Raw genomic sequence first — 11830 nt, 5'->3', positions numbered from 1 at the left:
TCCCCATCAGTGGCGCTTTATTGTCACGTCAGGTACAAAAACATGGCACAGAAGGGCCAATGGGCCCCACTTCCTCTCCAGGGGGGCTCCTGGGAACAAGCAAGAGAACAGTGTAAGGAAGCAAAAGGGGAGCCACCGGCCGAGCCCTGCACCCCTGAGCCCACAGCTCAACCAGCACACCCAGCCTAACTGCTCATGGTCATTTCCCCAGGGGTCACTGGGTCACCTCCGCTAGCCTGGACACTCCCAGGTATACACTCCCTGGGACCAGACATGGTGTAAACAGAGCCTCTAAGGAACCACGACAGCTTTGATTTGCAAAGAAGAAAACTCAAGGTTTTCTCAAGAAAAGTGAAGTTGAGTCATTTGTTCAAGGTCACACAGTGGGAGAGCGGCAGAGTCAGAATTTGAACCGAGCGGGCTGGCTCAGAGCCAGCCTCCACACGCTACTCTCCTCCGTATTCTTAACCCTCCCATGAACAGCAAACACACACTCATATAAACGGCTCGTATACACAGCACACAAAACACTACCCACGGTCTCAGAAAACTCACACACAGGAAATAACATCTTATCCATACTGCACACACACACACACACACACTCATCTTCTCGGGCGGAACAGGGAAGAGCTCACCTCAGGAAGGGGCCCCCATGGGACCAGCCTGGGGACTGCCCAGGCGACCCCTCACCAGCACACCCCCTTACCCAGCTTCTAGTCACTGTCCTTCCAAGAAGTCAGGTCCAGTCTGGGGAGTGTGCTACAGTTGACAAAGTCCCGAGGGAACATGTTGGACATGAAGATGTTGTTCTTGGACACAGTGGTGATGCCCGTGTTGTCACAGATGATACGGGGCAGGGAGACCCTGGTCAGCGCCTGCCGCTGCTGCCTGCTGAACACGCCCGTGTTCTCCCACCAAAACCTGCATGGGGACACCCGCGGACACTGTGCCCAGGCTGCATCGGCCTGGAGCACCTCTGCTGGCTTGAGCAGCTCCCTGGATGTAAGAGCACCACCGCAGACACCAGCTCCACGGCTCAGAGGGCTCCGGGAACCCCGGCATTACAGGGGCTTTCGCACGAGTGGGGCCCTCCTCACAGTGCGGTGGAGGGGAGCACCCTCGGCGCCCCACTCACGCTACACGGAGAGCTGGGTCGGTGCTCCCTCACGATTCCCTGCGCTCTGGCTCGGGGCCATGTCCAGGGTGGCGCAGAGAACCTTGCTGTCGGTTTACAATGGCTCCACCCAGAGAGGGACACTTTTCTCTAGTTTTCCCAAGGGTGTAATACGGGCTAGGTAAGAACTGAGCGTGGCAGATGACGCGACACTAGCAGAGCCTTAGGAACTGTTCAACAGCGAGCACCCCAGAACCGGAGGAGTAAGTAAGAGCTGTGCTTTCTGTCTTCCCTCCTTCACAACGAGGGGTCCAGGCCCCTCCTGGATGCATAGTAGGTTCAGAGTATATGAGGGATGACCTCGAGGCCCCGGAACACCCTGGAAAACCACAGATCCCTTCCCGCCCACAGTGCCCCCACCCCCAGAGGTTTGAGAACAGGCCTGCAACCACATGGCCGGCCTGAGCGGCTCGCCGCCCCTCACCGGTCACCGTCGCGGAGCTTCCTGAACTGGGTCCCAATGAGGCAGGCGAGAAGCGGGCCCACGCGGCCTAAGGGCTCCAGGGGCTCGGCCACGCCACCCATCCAGATGTCAATGTTGTTAGGCGAACCGTACTGCTGCATCAGCTTCTCCGCCAGCTGCAGATTCTTCAGCACTGTGCCCAGCTCGCCCACCGTGTTGGGCTCCGGGAGCCCGCAGAAGCGCCTCCAGGCATTGTACCCTGCAGGGCGGGGGAGGGGGAACGGCAGGTGAGGGACGGTCCCACAAAACCCACCTCGCCAACACCCCATGACCATGACCATGATTGAAGCCGCGACCCTCTACTGAGGGACATGAGGGAGAGGAGGACATAGAGCACCTTCTCCCAGGCTCTAAGCCCCCAGGGAACCCCGAACTGAGGGGCCAAGGCCCTCTCTCTTTCCTTTGCCCCACCCCACTGTGAGGCAGATCCTAAACTGCCATAAGTCCTACAGCCTCCAAGTATAGGTACATCTCATTGTCCCCCTCTAAAGATCTCAGACCTATGAGGGGGGAGGTGTGTCTAGAGGGTTCAGCCAAACCAGCTGTCCCATAATTTAGGCACAGGCTTTGGGGTTAGGCTAAGCTGGGTTGAAATTCAGGCTCGATCACTGACTTGGCTGGAGAAGAACCTGGGCAAGCCTCAGTTTTCTCATCTGTAAAATGAAAGTGATAATAATCTCTTCCCCCTCAAAGTTCCTGTAAAACAAAGCAACATGATATGTGATAGAGCCAGGTTTCCAGCCCACCTGGGCAGCTGGGGGCACTCTCTAGGGCAGGACCCTAGAGGGGGAGGTGGGGGACCTGGGGGGCTCCTGCAGTCCCTCACCTGGGAGGCCGTGGTCCCGGCTGCGCTGCATGTTCAGGGCAGGCAGGTCCAGCCCGATCCTCATGACCTGCTCAAACAACCTCTCCCGGATCTCATCCACCACGATCTGGTTCTGGCGATTCAGCTTGGCAGGGGTGGCCATGAGGCCCCTCAGGATGGGGTCAATGCCACCTGGGACAAGAGGAATAAGCTTGGGGAAGGGTGTGGCTTAGCAGCCAGAGTTCAGAATGGAGTTAGGATAAAGTCCCAGGTGCCGTCAGGGCATTGCAGAAGAGGGCTGGGCACATGCAGCTCCTGGTGCCAAGGTGGCCTCAGTGGGAAGGTCTTGGCTGGGGAATCGAGATCTCAGGGGATAATGCCATTCAGATTTGCAAGATGGGGTGCACCCATCCCCTGGGCTCCTGGGTCACTAAGAATCATAATACACAGGAAGGACCCAGCTCCCTACGAGCCATCTGCACCCCTGGGTTTAGTATTATATACAGAAGCAGTCAGGTGAACTGAGCCTGGCCGAGGTCCCTCTCACCTTCCAGCACTACCCTCCAGGTAGCAAAGAAGACCTTGCTGAGTGGAACACGGGGGTTGGGCCCCATGGGCCGGTACTGGTTATCCAGGCGGAACATGAAAGGCTGGATGAGGGTATGGCCATAGCGGAAGGCATTGGTGAAGACGTTGGCGATGCGGGGGTCCACCGAGTCATTGTAGCGGCGGTAGGGTGGCAGGTACTTCCTCATGGCCTGAGGTCCCAGCACCAGGGGCAGGTAGTCCCGGTAAGTGATGATCTGAGGAAGAGTCCCCACTCACCCTCTGTGCAGATTGTCAGCTGCTCCTGGTTTGGGGGGGGGGGTCCCCTCCATTGTCCAGGTCAGGGAGTTGTCTCTCACAGCACTGGGTCTGGGTCTAAAAGAGTGGCACCGAGCTCCACCACTCTGTGTGACCCTGGACCAGTCCTGAAGCTCGGTGAGCCCCAGTTACTCAAATGTAAATTAAGGATAATTACCCTACCCTCTGCCTTAAAGGATTAAATAACGAAGAGCTTTGTTAATCAACAGATCCTTTGCCCTCAAGTTACTCCAGTCTTTTTTTCTCCTAATTTATAAGTTCCTGAGGGCGAGGCTTGTATCTCATTTCTCTTGAAATTACTCGGGGCCCAGCAAGCACTTGGCTCACCGTAGGGTTCAACAGGCCTTCGCGGAGAAGGGGAAGCAAAAAGGAAAAGGGCCACCCTAGATGATTTCCGCCAGGGCAAACAGGAGTCATAGACTCTAGAGTCTGGAATCTTCTGAGGCTTCAGTGAATCTCACTTACATTCTTAGTGCAAAGCAAAAACTTACCCTCCACACCTGCAACTCTTCTCCCACTCCGAGTCTAAGAGTATAAAAAAGGTGCGCATGCGTGTGCCTGCATGCCTGTATGTGTGTGTGTGTGTGTGTGTGTGTGTGTGTGTGTGTGTGTGTGTGTCGGGGAGAGGATGGGAATGCTGAAGCATCAGAAGCTGGGAGAGAGAACCAGAAGCACTTCCCAGGGTTAACCAAGGGTGAGGAGACTGGGTGAACTAAGATAGAGCTGAGTGGGTAAAGGAGCCAGGAGTCACAAGGAGAGGAGGAAAGGAAAGCATTTACTGTCCAGCTACGGTGCACCAGGCACTGCAGACCCACCCGTATAACCCTCCCGAAACCATTCCCCATAGACAGGAAGCAGAAAGGGGAGTCAGCCTAAAGGAGTGGATGGAAGCCAAGTGATCCTTGTCAGGTGCTTAGTATCTGCTAGGCGTTTTCACACTTATCATTCAATCTTTACAGCATCATGGTTGCACACGCTGAGGCTCATGGGAGGCGGGGGTTAACTTGCCCCAGGTCACACAGCTAGGATATGGTGTAGGCATGTTTGGATCCCAAGCCTGCCTGACCCCTGGCACTGCCAGTACTCAGGCCTGCTACCTGGATCATGGCTCCCACAATCTTGCGGGCTTCCTGGTAGAGCCTCTCTCCATCCCAGCAGGGGTTCAGGCGTTTGAGCTCTGTGGCCAGCCGGTTGTGCTCCCGCAGAAAGAGCGTGTGCATGGAGGTGAGCTCAGGCATCTCGCTTGAGCGCATATCGCCTTGGGGAAGCAAAAGTTGCTGTCATTCCTAAGATCCCATCAGGAAGGACTTGCTCCCCCAAAACTCCCTCCCCCAGCCAAGGTCTGAGACCCAGACTTCCTCTCCGTCCATCTTCCCACACCATGCTCAGTTTTCACCTCCTCTAGGAGGTCCTCCCTTGATGCCCAAGTCCACCATGATAACTTTCTCCTCTGTGTAGGGGTCCTGTTGGGTGGAGATGTTCATTCAGTAGCCAACAGAGCTGACACATGACTGGCCACATTCTGGTAGCCGAGACTGGGGGCTCCTGGAGGACGAGGACCAAGGTTTGTGCCTTTTTGTATCTGGCCCTCCATCCAGCTCGCAAAGAGACATGTGGAATTTAACACCGCGCCGGCTACAAAATGGGTGATCCGTGAACTGCCTGGTTGACTTATTCCCTTGATGCATGGAGGGCCAAGACGTAGCGTGCTCGTTGGCCCTCCCTATTTTCATGCCTGTGCACGGCAGCTAATGATCACAGCACTCTCTCCTGCTCAAACTGGATGCAACCTCAACACAAGACTCTAGAAAGCCACTACCATCTGATCAGAGTTGCCATCCCCATCCTTACTACATGCTAATTTGAAGCCTGCTCCTGCTCCGGGGGGGGGGGGGGGGGGGGGCTAGGTCCTAGGGTGCTTACAGTCCGCTGAGACTGTTCAAAAAAAACCAAAACCGGGCACCTGGGTGGCTCAGTTGGTTAAGCAACCGCCTTTGGCTCAGGTCATGGTCCCGGAGTCCCGGGATTGAGTCCCGCATCAGGCTCCCAGCTCCATGGGGAGTCTGCTTCTCCCTCTGACCTTCTCGCCTCTCATGCTCTCACTGTCTCTCAAATAAATAAATAAAAATATTAAAAAAAAAAAAAAAAACCAAAACCAAGTAAGAACTCTAATCCCTCTAGCCCTCCCCACCTCTTCTCTGGAAGGCCAGAGAACTGGGGCCAGACCCTTTGAGCAGGACGCTGGGTCCAATCTTTATCAGCTCCAGATGCTGGTGGGAAAGAAATTCTTTGAGAGCAGGTTTTACTATCCCATGAGCGGCCAGGGGTCATGACGATCCAGGCCCAGGACACGCAGCTTGATTCCAGGATGGGGGCGGCCTTAGCTGGAGGAGGACCCCTTCTTTTCCCTCACTAGCCCAGAAAAGTATGGGCTTCCGTGTGGACCAGAGCTGACTTTGACTCTCCTCCCCAGTGTCCAGGCAGAGGAGAGGCCACTGGAAGCCAACAGGAGGAGAGGCTGGGAGGCCAGATGTGAACAGAAGGGCCTCAGGACCACTACCCTGATTTAACGGATTTCCATTAAAAAATACTGAACGGGGGGCGCCTGGGTGGCTCAGTGGGTTAAAGCCTCTGCTTTCGGCTCGGGTCGTGATCCCGGGGTCCTGGGATCGAGCCCCACGTCGGGCTCTCTGCTCCGCGGGGAGCCTGCTTCCTCCTCTCTCTCTCTGACTGCCTCTCTGCCTGCTTGTGATCTCTGTCTGTCAAATAAATAAATAAAATCTTAAAAAAAAAAAAATTCTTTAAAAAAAAAAAAAATACTGAACGGGGGACGCCTGGGTGGCTCAGTTGGTTGGACAACTGCCTTCGGCTCGGGTCATGGTCTCGGAGTTCCGGGATCGAGTCCCACATTGGGCTCCCAGCTCCACAGGGAGTCTGCTTCTCTCTCTGCCCTTCTCCTCACTCAAATAAATAAATAAAATCTCTCTCAAATAAATAAAAATCTTAAAAAAAAAAAAGTACTGAACGGGTGCCTGGCCGCTAAGTTGGTGGAACATGCAACTCTTGATTTGGGGGTTATAAGTTCGAGCCCCAGGTTGGGTGTAGAGATTACTTAAAAATAACATCTTGGAGCTCCTGGGTAGCTCAGTCAGTTGAATGTCCAACTTTCGATTTCGGCTCAGGTCATGATCTCTGGGTCCTGAGATCAAGCCCAATATCATGTTCCAGAGTGCTCTTCCCTCTCCCTCTGCCCCTCCCCCACCCACCCAAACAAACAAATAAATAAATCTTTTTAAAAAATTAAATAAAATCTTAAAAAAAAAAAAAAACCACACTGGAAAATTTCTAGGCGTGGGCACCATTATGCTCCAACCACTTCCCTAGAGCTGCCACATGTTTAAATTTAAATTTAAATTTCACCCTCTCGTATTACAGGGACTGGAGACAGCAGGAGGGGATAGTCTGCAGCTGCACCATCCCATAGAACTTTCGGAATTGATGAAAACGTTCTACATCTGTGCTGCCCGACATGGGAACCACTAATCTAGGAGACTGCTGAACACTTGAAATGTGGCTAGACCGGCAGAGGAACGGAATTTTATTTAATTTAATTTGAATTAATTTAAATTTAAATGAAAATTGCCACATTTGGCGCGCGGCTACCACAGGCAGATGATGCCGTCCTAGAGAGTGAGGATGCCACGTTCCTCTCTGTCCCCACAGTTCACTGCTCCTGGGGACCCATCTCTCTGCCAGAGCCCAGAGGGAAAAGGAGAGATGGAGAAAGGGATGGACCGAAGGACAGAGACTCCTCACCCATCCCTGAGTCTCCTTCTTAGGTTTGGCTTTTTGGTTTTTTGTTAGTTTCAGTTTGGGTTTTTTGGTTTGTTTGCCTTCCCGGCTCCACCCAACTTGTCACCAAGGCAACTGGACTAAGGTGAAGTTGGTGAGGGAGCCGACAGAGTCGTCTAAGTGCAAACCCACAGGCTGCTCACAAACAGGCCCCCTGAGGCGCCAGCGCTGCGCCCCGCCTCCACCCCCCACCCCAGGTTCCCACTCCGGGCTGACCTGCCAGGAAGCAGGGGATGTTTGCCGAGCGGTTGGTGAGGAGGCAGGGGTCATCATGCAGGGTGTCGAAGGGCAGCAGGGCCCGGCCGTTGTCGCTGAAGCGGGTGTTGACAGCCATCAGCCCCAGCCCATTGGATGTGTTCCGAAGCTTGGCGGCCAGAGGCTCCTCACTGCCGTATACCATGCTGGCGTCCACGAAAGAGGTGAGCGCGTTGATCTGATTGCGGATGGTGATGTTGCTATCTGTGCAGGCCGGCGAGGAGCGGAAGAAGGGGATGCAGTCACGTTGGTTTTTGATGCGGGGGTCATCTGGTGGGATCTGTGACACACAGACAGGGCCTGTTGGCTCTCCGCCTGTCCACCCCCTACTCCCAAGGCCTTGATCCCACCTCCAAAGCAGCCTGGATCCCAGGACCAGAGGGGGAGACCCAGACACCGAAAGGAGGGTTTTTCAGGACTTCTGGCCCCCTCGGCCTGCAGGGGGTCCTCTCGAGGCCCACAGAGGCTCACTGCCTGAGGCTGCACCTGAGGTGTTCCTCCCAGCTACCAGCTTTGGGGGTGTGACCAGAACTCCGGATGGGGAATGTGCGGGCCCCCTGGAGGAGGGCCAACCAGTCCTAGCCTAAACGTCCTTTCTTTCTCTCCTTTACTCCAGGGGCTCTTCCCCTCACTCCCCTGTTCTCTGGATGCGGTCTCGAACTCTCAGTTAGCTTCCTCTTTCTTTTTTTTTTAGCCTCCTCTTTCTTTTCATTTCCTGCTCCCCCCACCCCACCTCCCCGTCCCTTTCCTGTCTTTCACTCTGGCCCGTGCCTTGGTCTCCTCTCCCTCTCTCCTTCTCAGCCATTCTCCTACCTTTCTCTACTCCTCTCCCTACTGTGCCTCAACCATCCGGTCTCCTCCAGCCCTCCTGCAACCGACAGCCCAGGCTCTGTGCAATGTGTGCCAAGGGCAGGGGTGAGGAGGTGGCTGTCAGTGAGGAGGAAAGGGACTGAGCACCTGGCACCGGCACCCCGAAGTTGGAGGGAGACGGGAAGGTCCTCCGCACGGAGGCAGAGGCAAGTTGGTGGCAGGGCCAGCCCTAGTTGTTGGGGAGGAACTCTAGGCACAGAGGGAGGTGGCCGTTTCCAGGAAGGATTCCCCCTCTCCCCACTGGGCAGGCAGCGGCGGGGCGGAAAGAAGGGAGCACCTTGAGCGGGAAGCAGGGCGGCTGCTGCAGGCAGCTGGTCTCGCAGTCGACACCAGCGACGAAGGAGACCCGGGCACCCGGGTCCGGGCTCAGGTCGAGGTCGTGGTCGATCAGCTGGCCCCACTGCATGAACAGGAGCGAGCGCTCCTGGTCCGGGGTCAGCTGCTCGGTGGGGAAGCGCACAATGGCGTTGGAGACCGCGCGCGCCTGCGGGACACAGAGCGTCAGGGGACACCTGGGACCCCGCGCGCCTCGGGGCCAGGCCTAGCCCCCCACCTCCCACCCGCCACCGCCGGCCGGCGCTCACCAGGGGCACCGGGAAGCCGCCGCGCTTGACCCCGGGCGTCCAGCCGTAGGGCAGAGAGGAGCCATCCTCATACTCGGCCGGCAGCCAGCGTGCAAAGGCGCGGTTGGAGGCCCCCAGCGTGGGGCTGCGTCTGCAGAGGGAGGACCGGGCGCTGACATAAGGTGGCCCCGGGGGGAGTCGCCCGCCTGCCAGAGGCCACCCGTAGCCGACCGCACCTGTTGTTGCAGTGACCGGTGATGGTACGGTACTTGTCATTCTCCGGGCACGTCACCCTCACGTCCTGGTAGGCGCAGCCGCTAGACTTGGACAGCAGATTCAGCTGGGCTGGTGTCAGCATGTCTGGGGCCAGGGAAAGAGGGGCGTGGTTGGCTAGTCCCCTCATCTCCTATTCTAAGCTGGGGAGTCTTCCTTGGGGGCCCAGTCTGAGGACACAGAAAGCAGATCCCAGAGCACCTGAGACTCCCCAGAAGAAGAATGGGGGGTGGGGGTCACTGGGAGATGGCCGAGGTCACTAGCAGAGCAGGAGACCAAGGTTGCAGGGGTGGCAGTACCAGTGATGTTGAAGGGCCCCCGCTGCAGAGGCCGCAGCTTCCCCTCCAGCAGGCTTAGGGCCACGTGCAGGTAGTCGGCAGCCCGCACAGCTGTCCTGGTGGCTGCCACCGGCTGCTTGAAGTAGGCCAGCAGTTCCATGGGGCTGGCCAAGCCACTGTGAAGACGCCTCTTGATGCTGCTTAGAGAAGGGAGGAGTGAGGCCAGAGACAGTGGGGCGGGGGATACTCCGCAGAGCCCTAGCCCCAGGCCAGCATGCAGGACAGCGCAGACAGAACCACAGACAGGAAGAAGGTTTCTCTTTATAAACGGAGTGTGGATCTGGGTGTCCAGACAGAGGCAAAGCCATGTGGAGGGATGGTTTTGAAGGTATTCTCAAACCCAAAGACACTAAGACTGACAGGCAAACAGGGGCTCTATTCCCACCCACGACATCCCTGTGTCAAGTTGCTTCTCTGAAAGACCTGGGGCAGCCGTGCCCAGATCTGGGAAGTGCCCGGCACCCCACCTCTCCCGCCGCTCCTTGTAGGCCGTGTCGACTAGTCGCTTGGCTTCCTCCATGCAGGTCAGTACCACTGAAGTCTCTACCTCCTCCAGGACAGCTGCCCAGAACAGGGGTCACAAAGTCAGGAGTGGGTCCCAGAGCTAGGGTGGCCTGTGCCAAGTCCTGGAGACTCAGAACCACCCTGAACACACCCTTTTCTCTTCTTTCTGCACCATTACCTGGACTGGCACCCTCAGAGCGCTGGGGCACAGCCAGAACGGCCAGGAGCCCTGCAAGGACTGGTAGCAGCTTCATCTCTGCAACAAGACCCCAAGCCCAGTAAGTCCAGAGGGCCCAGTGCATTTGGGAGAAGAGAGCCCCCCAGCCCTCTCCCCCTGACCCCTCATTCCCAACTTCATACTCCAGTACAACCTCAGTGGGTCCTACCTACCTCCTCAGGGAAGGGGTCCACAGAGCCCCTCTTTTGCTAGCTTCAGTCTCTTAACCCCCAGGACCTCACCTCCGAAGTTCACCTGGTACTGGCCAGGAGGCTAACCTGAATCAAGGCCTTTATGTCTTCTGCACGGAGGGAGGGGGTGGGGCAGAAGAAACCCCGCCCCGGGAGACTAAATGCTCTCTCTTCCCCCCACTGGGGTTGGGGTGCCCAAAACGTGGCCCCTCATATGGGAGAGAGGGACAAGAAAGGAGAGACCAGACCGGTGCCCAGCCTTTGAACTTAGCATCCCACCCTAGAGCTTCTTAGCTCCCATTGTGTGCCTAGACCAGTGCTATCCCTATGGGGGACAATTAATGCCCCTCTAAAATTCTGGTTAAACTATCTGGGGGTCCTTTGAAAGGTACAAAAGTCAGGAACCAACAGCCTAAGAAACTATAGGACATGGAATGATCCCAGAGGAGGAGGGAAGGTGTAGGGGGCACCTGGAGTAATGATCAATCAGCCTTGGAGGGGCTGCCACCCACCCCCAACAGTATGCTGGCCCCTGGCAGCAACCCCATTCTTGACAAAGGCTGAAGGGACAGGAAACCTGGCAGGAGACCGTTGGGTTTCATAGGAAAGCCTGGGGGCTACAGGCTGGGGACCACGGTAACTTCCTCCCTCTCTGGTCCCCTCCCCTTTCTTCTCGGCTCCGGGTAGCAGGCTGTCTTCAGCACTCCTGCCATCTGCTCCTGGATTTCAGGAACCAGGAGAGAGCAGAGCTGGATGTGGTTAGTGGTCAGTTGGGTGACAAAGCCCAGGGCCTCTCTGGGATAAGATCAGTGCAGTTAAGAGGACTGGGGTTAACTCTTAGGATGGGTCTGAAAGGGGCGCCTCCGTGGCTCAGAGGGTTAAAACCTCTGCCTTCGGCTTGGGTTATTATCTCAGGGTCCTTGGATCTAGCCCCACATTGGGCTCTCTGCTCAGCGGGGATCCTGCTTCCCCTTCTCTCTCTGCCTGTCTCTCTGCGCACTTGTGATCTCTCTTGTCAAATAAATAAATAAAGTCTTAAAAAAAAAAAAAAGGATGGATCTGAATGGGCCTGAAATAGAAGAGGGGGAGGTGTCTCCCCTTAACGCTGGCAAGGCAGGACAGGTACCCTCTGACTAATGGCTGTGCTTGTTTACCTGCCTGGGCCCTTGTCGGGCTCATATGATGTGTGGTCTTGCCCCATCTCCCACTCCAGCCACTTTCCTGCCTTTCCTCTTGTCTTTTATGCCCACACCACATCTTGGCTGAGGAACAAGGGACAGAATACTAGAACACCTTCCGGGTGTGCCCGCAGATCCCGTCACCACTGGAGCCCATGAGAGAGGAGGCCATTCTTCCAGGCTTGCTCTCGCAGTGACTTGCTCTGTGTGAACTTGGACAAGTGACTCCTTGTGAATCAGATCTAGAATTTTATACTTTAGAAATACTTTTTTTTTATTT

The 11830-nt window shown here is 56.1% G+C and overlaps 1 protein-coding gene across 2 annotated transcripts; it reads right to left on the bottom strand.

The window, feature by feature from the left end:
* Positions 1 to 10462, bottom strand: MPO (myeloperoxidase). 2 transcript variants are annotated; one of them, XM_032321974.1, is made up of 14 exons: positions 10351 to 10462; positions 10143 to 10220; positions 9928 to 10021; positions 9422 to 9597; positions 9086 to 9209; positions 8871 to 9000; positions 8564 to 8770; positions 7378 to 7696; positions 4407 to 4567; positions 2993 to 3248; positions 2467 to 2637; positions 1602 to 1839; positions 710 to 924; positions 1 to 89 (listed from the first exon to the last, which is right to left on the bottom strand). In XM_032321974.1, the coding sequence occupies exons 2-13, from the start codon at positions 10216 to 10218 to the stop codon at positions 717 to 719; spliced, it is 2160 nt and encodes a 719-aa protein (XP_032177865.1). In that variant the 5' UTR covers positions 10219 to 10220; positions 10351 to 10462; the 3' UTR covers positions 1 to 89; positions 710 to 716. The 2 variants fall into 2 exon arrangements, with proteins under 2 accessions (XP_032177865.1, XP_032177867.1); XM_032321976.1 differs by lacking the exon at positions 8564 to 8770.
* Between the last annotated feature and the right edge of the window lie 1368 nt (positions 10463 to 11830).

The sequence above is a fragment of the Mustela erminea genome, chromosome 18, assembly GCF_009829155.1.
Source record: "Mustela erminea isolate mMusErm1 chromosome 18, mMusErm1.Pri, whole genome shotgun sequence".
NCBI lineage: Eukaryota > Metazoa > Chordata > Mammalia > Carnivora > Mustelidae > Mustela > Mustela erminea.
Note: the sequence above shows the minus strand (reverse complement) of the source record. Positions and strands in the feature narration are given on the sequence as shown.

Coding starts and splice junctions, on each gene's coding strand:
- MPO (XM_032321974.1), bottom strand. CDS start 10,218: ATGAAGCTGCTACCAGTCCTTGCAGGGCTCCTGGCCGTTCTGGCTGTG. Junction 3,249..4,406: donor TTGTGGGAGCCATGATCCAG/GTAGCAGGCCTG, acceptor ACTCTTCCTCAG/ATCATCACTTACCGGGACTA. Junction 925..1,601: donor AAGCTCCGCGACGGTGACCG/GTGAGGGGCGGC, acceptor GTCCCCATGCAG/GTTTTGGTGGGAGAACACGG.